Source organism: Erpetoichthys calabaricus, chromosome 4 (assembly GCF_900747795.2).
Source record: "Erpetoichthys calabaricus chromosome 4, fErpCal1.3, whole genome shotgun sequence".
Lineage (NCBI taxonomy): Eukaryota > Metazoa > Chordata > Cladistia > Polypteriformes > Polypteridae > Erpetoichthys > Erpetoichthys calabaricus.
This window is the reverse complement of record NC_041397.2, coordinates 324,582,426-324,604,379: the sequence shown is the minus strand read 5'-3', so window position 1 is coordinate 324,604,379 and position 21,954 is coordinate 324,582,426. Positions and strand designations below refer to the sequence as shown.

General features: G+C 44.3%; 2 protein-coding genes across 2 annotated transcripts in view; both read right to left on the bottom strand.

Moving 5' to 3' along the window:
• Window positions 1-4,129, bottom strand: part of LOC114643079 (tripartite motif-containing protein 16-like) — a 37,026-nt gene extending 32,897 nt beyond the window's left edge. Inside the window, exon 1 of the mRNA XM_028791776.2 lies at window positions 3,542-4,129. Coding sequence (XP_028647609.2) covers window positions 3,542-4,123 — 582 coding nt within the window. The 5' untranslated portion in view covers window positions 4,124-4,129. The remainder of the gene's footprint in view (window positions 1-3,541) is intronic.
• Window positions 1-21,954, bottom strand: part of LOC114643553 (protein NLRC5-like) — a 5,922,889-nt gene that overhangs the window by 5,773,944 nt on the left and 126,991 nt on the right. The window lies entirely within an intron of this gene.

The window sequence follows — 21,954 nt, the reverse complement described above, 5'->3', positions numbered from 1 at the left end:
GCAAGTAGGATCATTAGAGACTTCTGTCACCCCAGTAACTATCTGTTCAACCTGCTGATCAGGCAAACACTTTAGGAGTATTATGGCCAGAACAAAGAGGCTCAGGAGGAGCATCTATCCACAGGCCAAAAGACTTCTTAACCTGGACAGGCCACCACAAATTCATTTAACTGTTCATTTTAACACAAACTGAATTCTCTACCTCACTGTATCTCAGCTTCTGCCATGTCATTTTAGTCTATTTACATTAACCAGCAAACTAGCACAATGCACATACTTTATTTTATTATTATTATTATTATTATTATTATTATTATTATTATATTACATTGCTCACTGTTCAGATCGCATATAAAATTGTAATGCTTATTTGGATATTGTGAAGGATTGCCGGCTTTCTACTCCGGCCCTCACCCCCAGGCCGCCAGGAGGAGCTCTCCCAGCAGCGTGGACGTGCCCCGAGTTCCAGCAGGGCCTCATGGACTATGTAGTGTTTATACACAGCCCTGCTGGATACCTTGGGGGCCACCGGGAGTCGCTGTAAGGGGGCTCGTGGACTCTTATGTGCCCTATAACCCGGGAGTACGTCACGGTCACGTGACAGGAAGGAACGACGTGCTCCTGGGGTGAAGAAAAGGACTGATTACCCTGACCCGGAAGGGAAAAGGAACTGTGGACTGGTTGGCCAGGAACACCTCCGGGTCAGGGTGCATAAAAGGATTGTGGGAAAGCCCAGGCATTGAGCTGAGCTGGGTGGAAGGGTGGCAACGCGTCTGGGAGTGGAGGATTGAGTTTATTATTATTGATTATTGATTTATTATTGAGTATTGTGGAGAGGAGGGTGCTTTGTGCACTTTATTATTATAATAAATATTCATATTTGGACTTTTACCTGGTGTCTGACGTCTAGTCTGAGGGTTAAAGGGGTCACGGAGACCTTAATCTGTCACAATATATACTTTTTTCAGTATTTTGTATCACCTGAGTTCTACCCTTTTAAATTTCTTTTTAAATTAATCCATCCATCCATTTTTCAACCCGCTATATCCTAACACATGGTCACGGGGGTCTGCTGGAACCAGTCCCTAACCAACACTGGGTGTAAGGCAGGAAACAAACCCCAGGCAGTGCGCCAGCCCACCGCAGGGCACACATGCCCACACACCAAGCACAATTTTAGGATCACCAATACACCTAACCTGCATGTCTTTGGACTGTGGGAGGAAACCAGAACACCCGGAGGAAACCCACGCAGACATGGGGAGAACATGCAAACTCCACGCAGGGACTACCCGGGAAGCGAACCCAGGTCCCCAGGTCTCCTAACTGCAAGGCAGCAGCACTACCATTGCGCCACCTTTTTAAATTAAATTAAATTTAAGTTAAATTACATGTAAGAGCCGTTTCCTAGTTACATAAGATTCATAAATATTTTAGTAGATGACAATGCATAATCTATGGGAGGTTCCTAAAACCCCCATAAGTTGAGTAAAATTGGTATGTTCTTGCTATTTCTATCTGCTTTGACTAAACATTATTCTTCAGTTAGTGACTAGCCTTGCCATGTGTAAGGCGTAGAGGGCACAATGTTTTAAACTGTGCCTACGGGCCAACGGGCCTATGGACCTTTTGTGTGTGTGAAGTAACTCTAAGAAAACAGCACTTTTTTAAGTGCTGTGCCGTACGTTTAAAGCGTACAGAAGAAGAAGCTAAGAATCTTTAAGTATAGAAGAAGAAATTAAGAACTTTTAAGTACAGAAATAATTAAAGTTTCTCAAGAAAAACTAAGAGATGATACATTTTTCCTTTTTTTTTGCCTTTTATTCTATATGTGTAACTACTTTTTTCTTTATTCTTGTGTGGATTATTTGCTTTTAACTTTTACTAAATATTTTTAAAAAGCGCTTTTGGACTGAGAGATTTCTTTCGGCATACGTTTTACCCATGCTTGATCTCGCCTTATACTTCAGTGTCTACATTACATATCTTTTAACTTTATTACAAGTCTAATGGCCAATTTAGAGCACATTTCATTATATGTTGTACTTAAAGAACCATATATGTGACAAATAAAGAGTCTTGAATTATCAACGTCATATTGAGGACATGGCCAGATATGTGAGAACTTACTGAAAACTGACTGAATAGTTTTACTTTGTTTAATAAATTAAGAAATGTCAGTGAAGAAAGTAGCCAAGGAACAGTTTATGAGATGAACTGCATAGGACTTATAAACACATGGATGACTTCACATCTTCTGAAGTGCTCACATTAGACATTTAAACAGACTCAAGTCAAACTGCCGTGTTAATTTGCAGACCCTTATTCATGTCTGAATTGTGCTCTCATCTCACCTGACCTCAATGTAATCTATGGTCCTGTCATGTTGATTTTATTATTAATGTAGATGTGGACACTGAAACCTTTAACAAATGTTTAACACAATTTCTGCACTTGGTTCATCTCACAGTCATGTATCAAAGTGTAAGACATTAAAAATGTTCTTGTTAGTCCAAGAAATTAAATGATCTCTGATCACTAATGAAGTGCCTGATCACTTAATTACTTACTAAAGTGTGAACTTCTGTACTACAGCACCATATCAGAATGTATGGATATTGTAAGAATCTGGACATGTGACTATAACGTGCTTCATAAAGAGGCCTGAGACCCTCCAAGCACAAGTGATCAGAGCATAAAGACACTCCGCTTAGTTTAATGTGAGCACTCGGCTCACACGACTGTTTATGGATGTCTCATCCTGGGCTGTTCGCGCCCAGTGTCTCCATGATGAGTTCCTGTTCGCTATTGTCACAGACATGAAAATTCAGACACTGTAGAACTTTAATCAAATATTTTTAATTAATATATAATAATTGTAATAATTGAATACAAATATATAAGAAATAGTAACAATGTAGTATTAAAAACATAAGGAAAATGATAAAGATAACTAAAGGGTTAACAAAATGCAGCTTAAAGCTTGAACACATGAGGGTGGCCTCATCGTAGAAGAGCCACCAGCATAATTGCTAAGTGTAAATGAAGTAATGAAATAATGAACACCCCGTTAAAAGGTGAGGACAAACAGTGAGGAGCCCCAAACACCCCTGTTGTGAAGCGGTGATAAGATCAATGGGAAATGCTGTTAGACACCCCTATTAATGAAGTGATGTTTAGAATAATGAAAGAATCGCCATGTGTACAAAGTTACTGGTGGCTGTAGATGATTGGCTAAGAGGATGTGCTAAGAATTAGATGATGTGATGTGTTAGAAAAGTTAAACAGAAATAGATAAGTATAAAAGGGAATGAATTCCATTATTGATTGCTTACTGCATGCATTGAGACATTTGTGCATATCTGTGTGCAGATAAAGAATTGTTCTGCATCTTCATTTGAGTCCGTGACTGACTTCTTTGAAAATGTTTTTTCCACAACAACTCTTAATATGCACAAGTGGATTTCTCTGTCAGACTGCATTTATAAATCCACTAACTCTTTTGATTTCATTTTTTCATTAAACACTAAGCCCCACTCACCTGTTTTTCTTCTCTTTCCGTCTCCAGCTCCACCTTTTCATGACTGTTATGCTCAGTCACTCCACACATCATGCAGATGCAGGTCTCATCAGTTTTACAAAATATCTCCAGACTCTTGCGATGTTTCACACAGAGCTTCTCCTTCAGATTTCTAACTGGGTCAGTCAGCTTGTGGTCCTTCCAGGCTGCTACTTCAAAGTGAGGCTGCAAGTGAGTCTGACAGAAGGAAACCACGCAGGTCAGACAGGACTTCAGTGCTCTGGACTTCTCTCCAGTACAGGCGTCACACTGAACGTCTCCAGGGCAGGAGTAATTCTGAGATGGATGAGGACTAAGCCTTGGCTTCTTTAGTTTCTTGACGAGTTCATTCAACAGAGTGTTTCTGTGCAGTGCAGGCCTCGGGATGAAGGTGTATCTGCACTGAGGACAGCTGCACTCTTGGCTCTGATCCCAGTAGTCAGAGAGGCACTTCAGACAGAAACTGTGACCACAGAGGATGGTGACGGGGTCACTCAGGTTCTCCAGACACAGCAAGCAGGTGAACTCATCCTCTGATACAAGCAGCTGGGCTTCAGCCATCATCAGTCAGAGGAGAGGCAGGCAGAGAGAATCAGTCAGACAACAAGGAAGTGACTTGTGAAGAAATAAAAGTGAAAGTTTGTATGAGCTCAGTGAGAAGGAGGAGGAGGAGGAGGAGATTTAAAGAGAAAGCTGAGAGACTCACAGAGAGAACATCTGAGAAGATAAACAATAGGATCAGAACAGGGCCTCTGCCAATATTTAGATAGATAGATAGATAGATAGATAGATAGATAGATAGATAGATAGATAGATAGATAGATAGATAGATAGATAGATAGATAGATAGATAGATAGATAGATAGATAGATAGATAGATAGATAGATAGATAGATAGATAGATAGATAGATAGATAGATAGATAGATAGATACTTTATTAATCCCAAGGGGAAATTCACATACTCCAGCAGCAGCATACTGATACAAAAAACAATATTAAATTAAAGAGTAATAACAATGCAGGTAAAAAGAGACAGTAACTTTGTATAATGTTAACGTTTACCCCCCCAGGTGGAATTGAAGAGTCTCATAGTGTGGTGGAGGAACGATCTCCTCAGTCTGTCAGTGGAGCAGGATGGTGACAGCAGTCTGTCGCTGAAGCTGCTCCTCTGTCTGGAGATGATATTGTTTAGTGGATGCAGTGGATTCTCCATAATTGATAGGAGCCTGCTGAGCGCCCTTCGCTCTGCCACAGATGTTAAACTGTCCAGCTCCATGCCAACAATAGAGCTTGCCTTCCTCACCAGTTTGTTCAGGCGTGAGGCGTCTTTCTTCTTAATGCTGCCTCCCCAGCACACCACCGCGTAGAAGAGGGCGCTCGCCACAACCGTCTGATAGAACATCTGCAGCATCTTATTGCAGATGTTGAAGGACGCCAGCCTTCTAAGGAAGTATAACCAGCTCTGTCGTTTCTTACACAGTGCATCAGTATTGGCAGTCCAGTCTAATTTATCATCCAGCTGCACTCCCAGGTATTTATAGGTCTGCACCCTCTGCACACAGTCACCTCTGATGATCACGGGGTCCATGAGGGGTCTGGTCCTCCTAAAATCCACCACCAGCTCCTTGGTTTTGCTGGTGTTCAGGTGTAGGTGGTTTGAGTCGCACCATTTAACAAAGTCCTTGATTAGGTCCCTATACTCCTCTTCCTGCCCACTCCCGATGCCTCACTTTAATTCAATGTTTCTTTGTAATGAGTAGTGAAGTCCTCATTTCACAGACTCAGAGCTCCGCACACATAGTTAAATATAAATTAGTGAAAATATAAACACATTATACAAATCAGTACAAAAGTATTTGTATTTTGACCACCTGTCAGTCCTCACAGAACCATCATAGAAAGCTGTTAAATGTTATTTTCTCATTCTGACCATGCTGCTGCTCATGACTACACAAATTATCTGTCCCTCACTTGTCTCTCTTACCCTGTAGAGATCTGTGGTGATGGCCTCGTAAAAATGCAATGGGTGTCCACTTTTTCACCTTCCAGATTATCTTGGCATGGCCTGCTTCTTGACATTTTCATTGTTCCTTCTATGAGTGGAGGAAGATGCACATAGGTGCATCCTATGCAGAACAGTTGATCTGAAGGAGATTGAAGACTGCAAAGTGCTGGCAGGGGAAAGTTTAGTTAAGCAGCATAGGATGGTGGTCTGTAGGATGACATTGGAGATCAAGAAGAGGAAGAGAGTGAGGGTAGAGCCAAGGATCAAATGATGGAAGTTGAAAAAGGAAGACTGCAAAATTGAGTTTAGGGAGAAGGTGAGACAGGCACTGGGTGGTAGTGAAGACTTACCAGACAGCTGGGAAACTACAGCAGATGTAGTAAGGGTGACAGCAAGAAGAGTGCTTGGCGTGACATCTGGACAAAGGAAGGAGGAAAAGGAAACCTAGCAGTGGAATGGGGAAGTACAGAAGAGTATACAGAGGAAGAGGATGGCAAAGAAAAAATAGGGTAGTCAGAGATGCAGAAAGTAGACAACAGTACAAAGAGATAAGGCGCAAGGTGAAAAGAGAGGTGGCGAAGGTTAAAGAAAAGGCGTATCATGAGTTGTATGAGAGGTTGGACACTAAGGAGGGAGAAAAGGACCTGTGGGCTAAACAGAGGGGACCGAGCTGGGAAAGATGTGCAGCAGATTAGGGTGATAAAGGATAAAGATGGAAACGTACTCACAAGTGAGGAGAGTGTGTTGAGCCGATGGAAAGAGTACTTTGAGAGGCTGATGACTGAAGAAAATGAGAGAGAGAAGAGTTTGGATGATGTGGAGATAGTGAATCAGGAAGTGCAACAGAGTAACAAGGAGGAAGTAAGGACAGCTATGAAGAGGATGAAGAATGGAAAGACCATTGGTCCCAATGACATACTTTTGGAAGCATGGAGGTGTTTAGGAGAGATGGCAGTGGAGTTTTTAACCAGATTGTTTAATGGAATCTTGGAAAGTGAGAGGATGCCTGAGGAGTGGAGAAGAAGTGTACTGGTGCTGATATTTAAGAATAAGGGGGATGTACAGGACTGTAGTAACTACAGGGGGATAAAATTGATGAGCCACAGCATGAAGTTATGGGAAAGAGTAGTGGAAGCTCAGTTAAGAATTGAGGTAATGATTAGTGAACAGCAGTATGGTTTCATGCCAGGAAAGAGCACCACAGATGCAATGTTTGCTCTGAGGATGTTGATGGAGAAGTTTAGAGAAGGCCAGAAGGAGTTGCATTGCGTCTTTGTGGACCTGGAGAAAGCATATGACAGGGTGACTGAGAGGAGTTGTGGTATTGTATGAGGAAGTCGGGAGTGTCAGAGAAGTACGTGAGAGTTGTACAGTGTGACAGTGGTGAGGTCTGTGGTAGGAGTGACGGATGCAGTGGAGGTGGGGGTGGGATTACATCATTGATCGGCTTGGTACCCTTTCTTATTTGCAATGGTGATGGACAGGTTGACAGATGAGATTAGACAGGAGTTCCTGTGGACTATGATGTTTGCTCATGACATTGTGATCTGTAGCGATAGTAGTTTGTACCTTTAAGGGACTGTAGCTAAGGAATGATCAATCGAAGCACTCAGCAAAGACACTGATTTAAGCTTTTACTTAACACTAGAATCCCTGATGCCTATAAAAAAACTTGTAATCCCGGCCCACCTTAAATTCCATTGCACCTCTCCGTCAGCGTCTTTTGTGTTGTAAATGTGTTGATCAGCACAAGCAGCAAGCAGCCTGCTATCCTACCATTCCATCACCGCAAAAAGGGCAGAAAGTCTGAAGCATACAATGTGTAAAGCCTGAAGTCCAAAAATAAAATAAACACTTTCACAAAAGGTGCAACAAGTATAACACAACAAGTGCGCCTTTATTCAAGATTATAACCAAAGAAAACGAAATCTGATTAAGGTATGAAGCTAACACAACTGTTTGAGTGGTGCAGCGGTAAGAGCTGCTGACTCGTAATCAAGATAATGCCGGGGTGTCTGTTTTAAGTAGTAATCTGCTTTTATTGTTACTATTATAGAATAAAAACATACATTTGATTTGAGTCTGTAACAGCTGGTGTACATTTATGGTACTTCTAAAAGTTAGTGTATTTTCTTCAGTTTTATTCTCTCAGTTTCGTTCACACTCCCACAATAACCCCTGATCTGATGCTGTTTTCAGATAAAGACTTGTTTTGTTATACCATCTCTTTATTTGAAAACAGTACCAGATCTTGTGCATGAACGAGACTGGGACTGGGCAAACTGTGGACGTTTGAGTGAGTGGTGTGCGTGACTGGGAACGACTGTGGGGTGTGAATTTTATTTTTTAATTCAGTTTTATTCTTGAGTGTTCCTGCTCATGCTGAATTAGTATGCACCTTCTGGTCCATGATGTCAAAGCCGCACTGACAAAAAAAAAAAAAAAAAAAAAAAAAAACCAGAGACATAGATATATGTGACATTTGGAATAATTCATTTTATGACTTGAATAGTACATTTCAGAAAACATTGTGGCACTGATGCAACATGCAACATACCTTCATGCATTTGTAGTCCCAATCTTCGTTGTACTACGTGAACGTCACTGAGAGAATAAAACTGAGTAATAAAAAATCAAGCACTAACTTTTACAAGTAGCCAAAATTTACAGACTCAAATCAAATGTATGTTTTTATTAGATTATAGTAATAATAATTGCAGCTCACTAGTCAATTCAAGGTGGACCCAGTCTCAAACCCATGCCGTTTGGGTTATAAGGCAGCAGTTCTTACCTCTGTACCACATCAACTTTCTGTCGATTGACATTTGAGCTTGGGTTTGTAACTCATTGACAGCCACATGTAAATTGAATGCTATTTTTTCTTTGGTTATTTTCTTGAATAAAAGCACATGTGTTTATTTGATTTTTGAACTAAAGTCTTATTAAAGTATTATATATTATTTACCCTCTACAAATCCAGGCACCTCACACCATGATAAAGAGGCCTGAGCTGGGAGAGCTTCAGCTGTGTTGGAAGGTTGGGGGGGTGATGTGATAGCAGGCTGCTTGCTGCTTGTGCAGATAAACACATTTACAACACAAATGATGCTGGCGAAGAGGTGCGAAGGGATTTATGGTGGGCCGGGATTACAAGTTTTTTCGTAGGCTTCAGGGATTCTGGTGTTAAAATCTGACTTATCCATTTTCTAGTGTCTACTATCAGTGACAAGCCCGAAGATAGATTTATTCTAATCTTTAATAAGACTAGTAAATAGTAAATAAAAACAAAAAGAAAAACAGGGAGAAGTACAGAGCTTCTGTAAAAGGCCATTTCTTGCACAGCGCCCAGAAATAATATCAATCCACACCTAAAGAATCTGTTTAACTCCCAAACTGTAGACTGTGCTTTTGTATGTCTGCCATTTCTAAAAGAGAACACAAACTCAGGAATCAAGCGCCCCCTGCTGGGCACAGGAGCTTCTGTGAAAACTGTGATGTCTAAGAAGTTTGAAATCTAGTGAGCCACAGACCCCCAAATCAGCAACAGCAGCACAGGAATATTCACATCACTTCAGCTGTCTGTGACGGTGACTTCAGCCTTGTGATATCGGAAAATGGGATTAAAACACTGTATGTACGTTACTAATTAATGCTTGTCAGTGGCACCCTCCAATGCCCTAATACCATATTAATGCCCGCCGAGGCTGCTGACACTCATTGTCATCACCTGCTGCACATTCATCTCTGTCTCTCTTTATCTTCATCATTTGCACTGATTTCTGTGTTATTTCTGCTGTCGCTTTCTTCATCAGATGATCCCCCACCTCGTCACTGTGCTCTTCTTCATCCACTTTGTCATTGCATTTTTGACCAGCTGGAGTTGTTGGTGGGCTTAGACCAAATAAGTGTGTGAGCAGAACCAAAGCTGGAGCACCAGGAGCTCCTTCTCACTGTTTTGTGGGCTTCAATGTGGCTGACATGTGTTTAGCCATAGTGGGACAGCATGTGGGGGGCAACTCTGGTGATGACATGAAGTGTTTATATGGCAGCAACAGCAAAACAGCATTCTGTCATATTTATATTATTTATATGAGACTTTATATTCCAAGGTTTGTGGACCCCTGTTAGAGTGGGGCTTGGAGTAATCGCCCCCTGCTGGCTCCACCGCTGCTCTTATTACACGGCATTACATTCTGTGATTGCTGTGATTTGTGAATGTGACTCACTGTTAATGAAATATGAAATAAGCCAAACTGTGGTAATGGACACCTTGATGAGTTGACTAGAGAAATTTCAAATGTCCCAACATCCAAACCAGCTGAGTCACCAAATACACCTGAATGTCACGCCACCCACGCCCGTCACTTCTCACTTCTCCACCCGCTCGTCGTCTTCTCCACTTTGCTGCTCTTTATCACCAATAACTGAGGATGTCGTCCATCTTTATGTCTTCACACCGACTCACACGTGTCACTGATCTGCTCAAACCTGAACTGAGGCTCAGCGGAGTGAAGGTCTGGTAGTCTTTTTGTCCATGAAAATCTCCTGTTCTCCCAGGACAGACACTACAGATGATGCCAGTCAAGATGGCACTAATGTCTACTACAAGACGACTGACCTTAGAAACACAAATGTCTGCCCTTGTCGTGTTGTCCGTCGGCTTTTCTTCTTCGTTTTCTGTAAATTTGGCCGCTCTCTGCTGTCTCCCATTCCTTGTCTTTTTAATAAGACACTCTGGTGGTCCGGCTGTCCTGTTGCTTTTCGCTCTGACTGCAGTATTTGACCCAGCTGACCATGACATCCTCATCGCCTGTCTTGGCTCAGTCACACCTCACAGGCAGAGGCTTTTAGTCAGGGTGGGCCGCATCTCCTCCTGATCCTCGGCCTATTCTTTATTTCACTGTAGATGTTCCTCTTAGTATCCATTTTTAAATAACTCAATATTTCTCTCCACGGCTACACAGATGACACTCTGACGTATTTTCCACTCAGCAGATCCAAACCAATTCTCTTAACCCTTTATTGGAAAGTCCAGAAGACATTAAGACATGGAGGTCACTTCATTCTCTTAGTCTACATGACATACAAACAGACCTTGTGTGTTCTGGACCTTCTGACCTCACTTGTGCTCCTACAGTTCATCTCGGCCCCCTGACCACTGACTGTAAACCCCTCATAGACAATCCTGCTGTGATTTGTGATAAACAGATGACCTTCGTTGTTAACGCCTGTGTCTGTCCGCTCAGGTGATTAGCGGATGTCGAGCCCTTTCTGTCTGTCTCTCTGTAGATGATTGTAAACACCAATTCACACATTTGTCTTGTCTCATCTTGACTCTTATACCTCATCACTCCTTAATCGGCCATCGCTTGTCTCGTCTTCAGCTCATCCAGAACGCTGCTGCCAGGCGTCTAACAGGCCCACCAAACACAATCCCATCACCCCAGTCTTAGTTTCTCTACACTGGCATCCTGTGTGCTGCAGGATTGAGTTTTATTGGTTTTTAAGACCCTAAATGGTTTAGCTCCCTCTTATCTCACTGACCCCTTACACCCACACTCTTCTTCACGGTTACGGGGGTCTGCTGACCAGAACTTATTGGTCATGCCGAGTTCTCGATTTAAGCTTAGAGGGGCAGTGTGTTTGCAGTAGCTGTCCCTCAGCTTTGGAGCAGTCGACCTTTATCTAGGAGGTCAGCACCAACTCTGGTCACTTTTAAATCCCACCTAAAGCCCACCTTTCTGACTTGGCTTTCTAAACTTGTCCGTCAGTATTTCTTTACTGTATCTACTGTGTGTATTTGGGGTATTTATGGTAAAGCTGTGCAGCACTTTGGTGGACCCCTGATGTTATTAAATGAGCTCTTTAAATAAAATTGACTCGACTTGACTCTTCCTCTCCTCCTCCTCATCCTTGTCTGTCCTCATCCCCCTCGTGTCACTGACTGTCCATCACTTTCTAACTCTCTCCTCCTTGCCCCCCTTGTTCATCTCTCTGTTTGTTTTCTTGTCCCTGTTCCTCTTTTTCTTACCCAGCTGTCCTATGGAAGCCCACCCTCAGGCTGGGGTCCCCCACTTGTTTCCTTTAGACCCTCATCCCACTCCCACCATTATTTTATTTCCCAGTTTCATTTTTAATTCCCAGTTCAGTTTATTCCCCCCTGTTTGTCTATTCATTTTCTAACCCCCTCAGTCAGTTCAGGTGGTGGTTCCTCGGTGGCCGTCTGTCCACATCAAGTCAGGACCCCACCCTGGACGGCGCCAGTCCATCCCATCTCCACACTCCTCCATGTTCTCCTCGTCTTGTCTTTTATTTCTTTTTAAACGGCTCACTTGTTCAGGCCGCTGCTCACTACGAGGACACGACTGGAGGGGACTGTGAAGTGGAGACGACGGAATAAAAAAGAAAATGAAAATCAAAACGGAGCCTCGTGGGAGTTAAAGTGTCACCAAAGGAGAATCAGCAGGTGGCAGACAGGACTTGGGGGACACGGAGCAGACACGGGTTCAAATGACACCGAGTGACGATGGAGATGAGCGCTGATGGCGTCCTGTGATGGACCAGCGTCGTGTCCAGGGTTTGTCCCAATGTCATCCCCAGTGTCATGACAGCCTCAGGCCCCCTGTCACCCCACAGCTGGACTGTCCACCTCTCTTTGCTCCTTGGTGGGCTTTTTACAGGATGACCCCCCACTGCTTTACTGTCTCTAGAGGTGAAACTCGGGGGTCTGCAGGTCCGAGTCTACTTGAGTTTTGTCACCAGTTGAGGGTCTCAAAGTGTTAAAAATAAAAGTGACATTAAAGGAGGAGCACACAGGCTGAGGGGACACAGAGAGTTTATTAAATGAGGAGCAGAGCTGAGAGGAGAATAAATAGAGGAAAGAGAAAAATTTAGGGAAGGGTGGATGGGGGGGCTCCGTCACTGACAGGGGTCTGTCTGATTACCACTGCTGGTCTTCTCATGTACTGATAGTCAGCTGACGTCCAGACCTCCTCAGCTCCTCCTGTAGTGACCTCAGGTTCCTCTTCTCACTCTCACTGATGCTGTTACTCATCAGCCTATGAGGAGACACAATTGTGAGTTACAAACAGCAGGGGGCGCCACACACACACTGCACTGTCACACTGACACGCCCCCTGATGTCTAAGTGATTCCTCAGAATTCCTCTAAGTGTCTGTGCTCATCTAAGTCACATGATGTGTGTGCCGGCCTGTTAGTCACTCAGTCCACTCACCGATTGGTCAACATCCTCTGAAGGTCTGCTGGTTGCGTCACATTTCATAAAGAAGGTAGTCTGTCCAGTTGACATGCTGTTGTACCCTCTGTCCCCCTGCAGTCACTTCCTGTCTGTCTCTCTAGTGCTCCGTCTCTCTTCATTTTCTCTTCTTCACCTCCTCACTCTCATGTCTTCTATCATTTCATCTCCTTGTAGCAGTGCTACTTAATAAGAACTGCATCTCCCAGCAGTCCTGTCAGGAGCTGCTGGGGTCAAAGGTGGTCAAAGGTAGTTAAAAGGAGGGCAGAGGGTAAAAGGAAAAGAGTTTGTTTTGTTTTGGTACGTTGTGTGTTGCGTTTATCTGTCGTGCTGCCTGCTGCCTGCTGTTATTGGACCTTTAATTAATCATTGTGTCCTGGACTGTGTTCGTTTGTTGGGGTCTGGATCGTCTGTCTACCTGTGCACTGAAGACTGTGCTGGATTCATTGGTTTCCGGAAGAGTGGAGCGCTCCTGAACCATCCATACGATTTCATCCTTTCAGTAACTACTGGTAGGACTGTGTTTTCTTTCACCCTTTCAACATACAGATCGCTGGACTTAATCTCATCGCCACTCATTTCATCCGGTTTGGTTAACATGGACTGATGTGTGGTGTTTGTGTTATATGTTAACTGTAATATCGCCAAAGGGTTCAGGGATGGTATTACTGTTTTCATTTAGTTAATTTTGTTTCATTATATTCTTAATTGTTTGCCTTTCCCAGTGTGCTTTATTGGTCTCTGTTGTGAGTGTGTGTGGGTCGATCCAAGGCTGGGGACGTTCCTGGGATCTCTTCTATTAAAATAAATAAATTACTGTCACCCTTGACGGTGTGAATCTTAGCGGCCCCTGACCACTATATCCTCCTCGTCTCTCACCCTTCATCATGCTTCTTCCTGATGTCCAATGATCCCCCCTTCTGCTGCTCTGTTCCTTCTTATTTGTTCCAAATGACCCTCAGCCCCCAGACTGTCATGTCCCCTCTCCTCCTGTCCACACTGTCTGCTGTCCTGATCCCCCCTGTGTCCTTGTCCCCCTGTCTCCGACTGGACACTAAGCTGCTGTCCATTTCTTCATTTTCTTGTCCATCTCACACTCCCCCTCCTCCTCGTCTTCCTCTGTTTGTCTCTCCTTATCTTTGTTGTCCTTCCTGTCTGTCACCTCAGTCAGCTCCACTTGTCACTGTCACTCTGGTCACTCCGTGTGCTGTCATGTGATCAGCCCATCCATCAATAACACATTCAGACCCCCCCACCCCCCCCCTCTTTACTCACCACAGTGTCTCTAATTTACAGTTGTCACTCCTGAGCCCCCTACTCAGCTGAAGAGCCCCTGAATCTCCCAGGTTGTTGTAGCTCAGACTCAGATATGTCAGCTGTGAGTTTGGAGACAAAAGGACCAAGGAGAGAGCTGAGCAGCAGGCAGAGGTGAGACCACAAGACCACAACCTGTGGAGAAGAAGAGAGATGAGTGAGGACAGACAGACAGACAGAAGGACACACAGCACAAGGGCTCAATGACTGCGCCGTCTTCACTGAAATGCACTTTGACCCTGAGACCACCGCTGTCCTTATAAGGTGTCACAAACTTGACTCTGACTCATAGAAAGGTTTGGGGCAGCCACCCGTATAATTGATTTCCTGGTTGCAAAGTTGCTCAAATGAATACAAAACCGAGTCCAAAACAGAACTGAGGGAATAGGGAAAAGGTGGAGGCATTTAAAGGGGGAGGCAGGAAGTGAGATCAAAGGGGCCAGGCTCAGGAAGGTCTTCAGCCATAGGTTCGAGCCCGGACGTGACATCACAGGGGCCGGAGCCGGCAAGGTCTCCTTCCATAGGCTCTGTCCCGGAAATGACGTCAAGAGAGCCAGGTGGAATCTCTCATGCTTGGTCTACAGGAAAGGGAGAAAAAGAGTCACTGCATTCTGCCACATCCTGGTATGACTCGGAATTGCCCTTACTCAAGCCCTTTAGCTGCCTCCCATGCACATGTGTGTGACAAAGGTAAGGTGCTATATACCTGACAGCATCTTCTGCCTTCCTGACACACTGACTGGTAACAAGTCACTCAAAGTGACATGTGGACACTGGACAGGAATGTGAAGAACATGAGGCTGGCAGTGTCCTGCACTTGAGGGTCCAGAAAGACTTGTCAACGCCGATGACAGCGGAGAGACCACCTTGGGTTGTGTCTGTAACTGAGGACTCAGCACATGGAGGGGCTTTGACTGATTTGCAGGACCCCATCCACAGATTCCTGTTAGACATGCCAGTCACTGCTGGACATCGGAGAGCGTGACACTCGAGTGTCTGTCATGGTGGGCTCTCCTGATGTCAGACCTCTTAGACAATGAGGACACTCTGTCTGTTTATTGTGGCAAAGACTGGACTGTCTGTGTGATCAGTGACATAATGGACAGGGCTGACATGTGACACTTCTGACACTCACAGTCACATGCTGACCGGTGCCACTGACCAGCTGACCTCAGTCCACTAAAGACCTTACTGCTGGTGACCTCAGTGTTCTTATTTCTCTACTAATTTGTAATAAAGCCAGTGGACGAGCTCTGAATGGACACTCAGCATACCAAAGTCCAGTCCCTTGGGAACAGAGGTGGTCTGAGTGAACTGTGAAGTGACCCCCCATTACTGTTGACCACTGCTGTCCACTCCCAGCTCTCCTCTGCCCTCAGCTGCCCATTCAGTTCAACTGATTTGAACAAATTAATGGAGGAGCAAAATGGCAGAGTGACCTGCTAGCATTGCCACCTGCTGGTAGATGTTGGAAGTGACACAATTTACATCTCAGTGACATCAAACCACACGAAGAATTAAAGAATAAAAAGAGAAGAAGAACAGCAGATGGGCCACTGAAAGATAAAAGAATCAGAAGATCACAAGAGGAACACGTCAGGGGCTCAGAAAAGGACGAGAGTCATCAGGAATTCAGCAGTCCGGACCACCAGCATTAACTCACCTGTGAAGATCAGGAAACAAATCAGATAAACAACAACACATCCCATAATAAACAGACAGAATATGAAAGAATGTGAAAAAAAACAAACAATCGTCTCTTCATAGCTGAGTCCTAACTCACAAGGAAATCCTTTTAGTTCTGAAGACACAAGTGAATCCCCCCATGGCAGCCCGTTTGAGGGTCCTGATTCTCGAGGTAGAATGTTCGAACCACATAAACATCACAGTCTTATAGCCAAAGTAATTCTCTCATGGGCAAACAAAAAAAATAACACACGTTATTAAATAAATCCAAAGAGTGTGACTCTGTGACAATATCAATAACTTGTGTGATATTAACACTAGAATTACCAAAGCCTATGAAAAAACTTATAAATCCGGCCCACCTTAAATCCCTTCTCACCTCTCCATCAGTTTCTTTTGTCTTGTAAACGTGCCGATCAAGACAAGCAGCCTGCTATTCTATCCCCCCACCGCCGCAGAAAGGGCACAAAGTTCTCTCAGCTCAAGTCTGTTTACCTGCATGTTAGTTGTTTAGAATTGTATAGACTAGAGTAAATACTATATCGTCATTTGGAACAGATGCATTTCATGTGTGTTCTGTGTCTACAACAATCTATGTAATCACATCGTTAAAACAGAAATGTTTGTCATGTTTTAGTAATAATTGACAAAATGTAGGCATGAAGTGTATAATGTGTGAAGGCTGAAGTCCAAATGTCAAAGAAACACTTTCACAAAAGGTTCAAGTATAACAACACAAGTGTGCTTTTATTAAAGAATATAACTGAAGAAAAAGAACCCGCGTTAGGGTGCAACATTGACATGTATTTAATGCAACCGCTTTGGTGGTGTGCTGCCTTCATTTGAAGTGGTGGCCAGCTATGTCTGAAGAAGAGGTGGTCCGCCGCATCCTGAATGCCTGCAACCCGCGGTTAGCTGGGGGTCTCAGAGGGGTTGTGGGGTCGGTGGAAGACCTGGTGAAGGTGGGCTTGCAAGTGGATAGGGACTGGGGAACCTCTAAAACATAATGGAATAAGGTACAAGCCAGTACACGAGAAACCCAGTCCCTAAAACCCCAGCGAGCCAAGCCTTGCCCATCGGAAGCTGATCTCACAATTATGCAATCGAGTACGTCCCTCCTGATCATCCCAGTGAAGCTGCAGGGGTGACAGGTGGATGCGGTGGTGGACACAGGGAGTCAGCACACCTTAATACGTAACAGTATCTGGAAGAAGATTAGCTGACCATCAGACAATTTAACATCTGCCCCGTCTGCACGATTCATATTGGCAGATGGGAGTGAACACAGGGCCCTGGGCAAATTCCCTTGAGGTACAGTGTTCTCTCCACCACCTGGGAGATGGACACCTATGTCCTGGATGACCGGAACCGGTCTGTCCCGTTACTCCTTGGGCTGGATTCTTTGACCATCTTGAGGATGACCATCCATCTCAGTCTCAGGGGAAGGGGTATGTGAATTCATTCATAAATCAAAAGAAGATCTGGGCTCAAAATTCATTGGTTTCAACGTGGCAGTGTGGAGTGACGCAAGAACCTCAGTGGCAGCCCCTGTGGAGAACAGCCTGAAGAGGTAAGGCCGATGCTGAAGAAAAGGGCCAAGGTGTGGACTGAAAAATTAGGAGTCGCCCGTGGGGTTACCCACGTGATCCACACCTCGGACGAAATTCCAGTAAGGCACCAAGCCTACCGCTTTTGTCCACTGAAGAAGGGCATAATTAACACTAGAATTACCAGAGCCTACGAAAAAACTTGTCGATCCGTCCCACCTTAAAACGCTTCACACATCTCCTTCAGTGTCTTTTGTCCTGTTAATGTGTGGATAAGCAGCAAACAGCAAAGAGTCTACTATCACATCCCCCCACCCCGCAAAGTTTTCTCAGCTCAAGTCTGTTTACCTGCGTGTCAGTTGCTTAGAGTTGTATAGAGTGAGAAGTCAAGCAAAATGACACCTTTTGTAAATACTATATCGTTATTTGGAACACTTGCATTTCATGTGTGTTCCGTGTCTACAACGATCTATGTAAACACATCATTAAAACAGAACAGTATATAACAGTGTATAATGTGTGAAGCCTGAATTCCATATATCAAAGAAACACTTTCACAAAAGGTACAAATATAACAGAACAAGTGCGCTTCTATTCAAGAATATAACTGCAGAAAAACAAACTCGCGTTAGGATGCAACATTGACGCACATTTGCTACTACAGCTTTGGTGGCACAACGGTATCAACTGTTGACTGGTAATCAAAGCTTCACGGGTTTGATCCTGGACGAGTCTGTTTTGAGAAGTGAGCTGCTCATATTCTTACTGTTTTAGAATAAAAACATACATTTGATTTCAGTCCGTAACAGCCGGTGTAATTTATGATACTTGTAAAGGTTAACTTTGTTTTTTTTTATTCAGTTTTATTCTCTCAGCCATGTTCACGATCCCAACTCCCCCCACCCTGTATTTGACACTGCTGTTTTCACATAGACGCACTGTAACAGAGGTAAACTCAAATCATGACGATGGTTCTACATCGGATCAAGAATGCATTTTTGCCATCGCTGTAATTTGTATATGTACATGGAAAGCTCTGCACTCGTGACTTTACGCTGTAGGAAGTAAGTAAATAAATAAAGGTAAATAGGTAAATAACATTCGATCTGGCTCTTATATACAAAGGATGGTGCATGTGCCCAAAACATTAACATTTATATGCTACTTACATAAAAGCCAGATCGAATGTTATTTACCTGTTTACCTTTATTTATTTACTTATTTCTTACAGCATAAAGTCACAAGTAGACTGCAGAGCTTCCCATGTACATATACAAAGTACAGCGATAGCAAACGTACATTCTTAACCGGCTGTTACAGACTGGAATCAAATGTATGTTTTTATTCTAAAATAGTAAGAATACGAGCAGCTCACTTCTCAAAACGGACTTGTCCGGGATCGAACCCATGAAGCTTTGATTACCAGTCAACAGTTGATACCGTTGCGGCACCAAAGCTGTCATAGCAAATGTGTGTCAATGTCACACCCTAACGTGGGTTGTTTTTTGCAGTTATATTCTTGAATAGAAGCACACTTGTTCTGTTATATTTGTATCTTTTGTGAAAGTGTTTCTTTGATATTTGGAATTCAGGCTTCACACATTATACACTTCATGTCTACAGTTTGTCAATTATTACCAAAACATGAAAAACGTTTCTGTTTTAACGATGTGTAAATAGATCGTTTTAGACATGGAACACACATGAAATGCAAGTGTTACAAATAACGATATAGTATTTATAAAAGGTGTCATTTTGCTTGACTTCTCACTCTATACAACTCTAAGCAACTAACATGCAGGTAAACAGACTTGAGCTGAGAAAACTGTGCGGGGTGGGTGGATGTGTTTTTTCGTAGACTCTGGTAATTCTAGTGTTAAGGAACACCTGGATTGAATGCTCGCTGAGGGAATAATTGAGCTATCTTCCTCCTCCTGGGCGTCCCCTGTAACCCGATGACACCTATCGTTTCTGTGTGGACTACAGGGGGGTTAACACAAAGATGAGCCTGGACGCATATCCCATGCCCCTGGTTCATGAGATTCTGGGGTCGCTGCATGGAGCTGCAGTTTTCAGCACACTGGACCTCCGCTGTGGCTACTGGCAGGAGGGGAGTAAGAAGAAGATGGCAGTCATCACCCCGGAAGGCTTGTTCCAATTCAAAGTCATGCCTTTTGGGGTTAAAAATGCTGGTGCCACCTTCCAGTGGCTCATGGAACAAGTACTGAGGGGGTTGATAGGCAAGATCTGCTTTGTTTATATCTACAACGTCATTGTTTACTCCCCTTCTATTAAACAACATCTGCAGGACTTGGACACCATCTTCTAACGATTCCATCAAGTGCACCTCACGCTGAACACAAAAAAATGTACCTTCATTCAACTCCACATCCGCTTCCTCTGGCACATTCTTTCATCGGAGGGGGTCGCTGTAGACCCCAAGAAGACCTTGGCCATCCAGGACTACCCCACACCCACAGATTTGAAATCGCTACAACATTTCCTTGGGTTGGTGGGGTGGTATCACAAGTTCATCCCCATGTTGGCTGATATAGCGGCTCCCTTGAATTACTTAAGAATAAAAGATGCCCAATGGGAGTTGACGAAAGAGTGCCAGGACGTGGTCGAGCAACTCAAGATCCATCTTTCAAAGCCACCTGTTCTGGCCCAGCCAGATCCACAGCTCACATTCCAGGTACAAACCAATTCCAGCAACCTGGGGCTTGGTGCCGTGCTCACTCAAAAAGTCAAGAACATGTCATCACATATGCCTCTCGAGCATTGCACTGCACTGAGCTGAATTATTCGACGGCTGAAAAAGAATGTTTGGCCGTTGTGTGGGCTGTGGAAAAATGGAGACACTATCTGGAGGAGGTTGAGTTTGAAGTGTACACGGACCATCACGCTCTGACCTGGGTGTTTAACTACCTGAAGACCTCCTCCCGACTAACCAGGTGGGTACTCCACTTCCAAAACTTTACTTTCAAGGTGACCTATCGGAAGGGCTGTGGCAATATCATGCCTGATGCTCTGTACAGGGCGTCAGAGCCACCGAGAATGGTGTGTTTGGCAGAGGCAAAGAAGATGGTCCTCCCTTTTCCAAAAAGCCTGCAAGATCTGGCACAAGCACAAGCCGCCAGTCTGTTCTGCCAAAACATCAGGGAGGGACTGGAGCAGCAGCGCACCGACCGGGTACACCTTGTGGATCTCCAGGGGGTTCTGTACAGGACCACTCCATCCTCCCTTGAGGGTCTACAACACCAACTAGTGGTCCCAGAGGGGCTCATCCCCGACTTCCTGAATCATTATCATGACAGCCCTTTGAGCAGTCACCTTGGAAGGACGAAGACTCTGTTGAAGATCTTGGGGGTGGCATGGTGGCCGTCTGTCCAGAAAGACGTTTGCCACCATGTGAAGAAGTGCTTAACTTGCCAGAAGATCAAAAACCCACCTGGTAAACTGGCAAAATTTCTACAATCAACAATCACTGATGGACCAGGGGAGACTTTGGGAGTCGACCTGATGGGGCCATTTCCTGTTACCAGCTTGAGGAAGACCATCCTGATGGTGGTAATTGATTATTTTTCGAAGTGGGTGGAGCTGTTCACATTAACGGATGCCAGGACCAACAAAATATGCTCCACCCTGAAGAACGTTTCAGACCGGGGTCAGCAGTTCACGAGCTCTGTATTGGATGAATTTTATACAGCCTGGGGAGTGAAGAAAAGCCTGACAACAGCTTACCATCCCCAGGCCAATATGACGGAGAGAGTGAACCGGACCCTGAAGAGTATGATTGCCTCCTATGTGGGTGAACACCATCAAGACTGGGATAAATGGCTCCCCAAGCTCCGGTTTGCCCTGAACACCGTGGTGCATGAAGCCACAGGTGAGACGCCTGCTTTGGTTGCGCTGGGCAGAGAGCTGAAAGGCCCACTTGACCGACTCCTTCCCAGAACCCCTAGTCCAGAAACCAACATCTACAATAAGGACAGATTCAGGAGCAGAAAAATTGACGTCAAAGAGGGGCTGAGCAAATGTCACTTTGTCACTAAGGGTCAGAAGGTGGGACAACTGAAATCAGAAACTAATTGAAAGTGCTGGTGATTGTGATGGACACTTGAGGCCACAGGAAGTGAACTGGACTGTCAAACTGGAAACAACAGCAGCTGCTGGTCTGCCGAGGTGTCGAGGAGCACACAAGGGCTTAGTGGCTTTGGGGGAGATGGTGGTGACGGGTGGTCTGCAGTGTCCTTTATTAAATAATGTGACATTTATGTGGAGTGTGTGTGTGTGTGTGTACTCCAGAATACTGACATCTGTTAGTCTGACCTGAGGACAGCATTGAGAGAATCACAGATCACGTTGGCCATCAGACTGTGAGGTTCATGTGGTTGGACCTCGAGAAGCAGGACCCTCAAACAGGCTGCCATGGGGGGCTTCACTTGAGCCTTCAGAAGGATTTGTGTGCATGATGTGGGACTGGGCTATGAACAGACACTTATTTGATGTTCTCATCATATTTGTCACATTTTGTTTGTTTATTATGGGCTGTTCTTGTTCTTTGGATTTGTTTCCTGATCTTC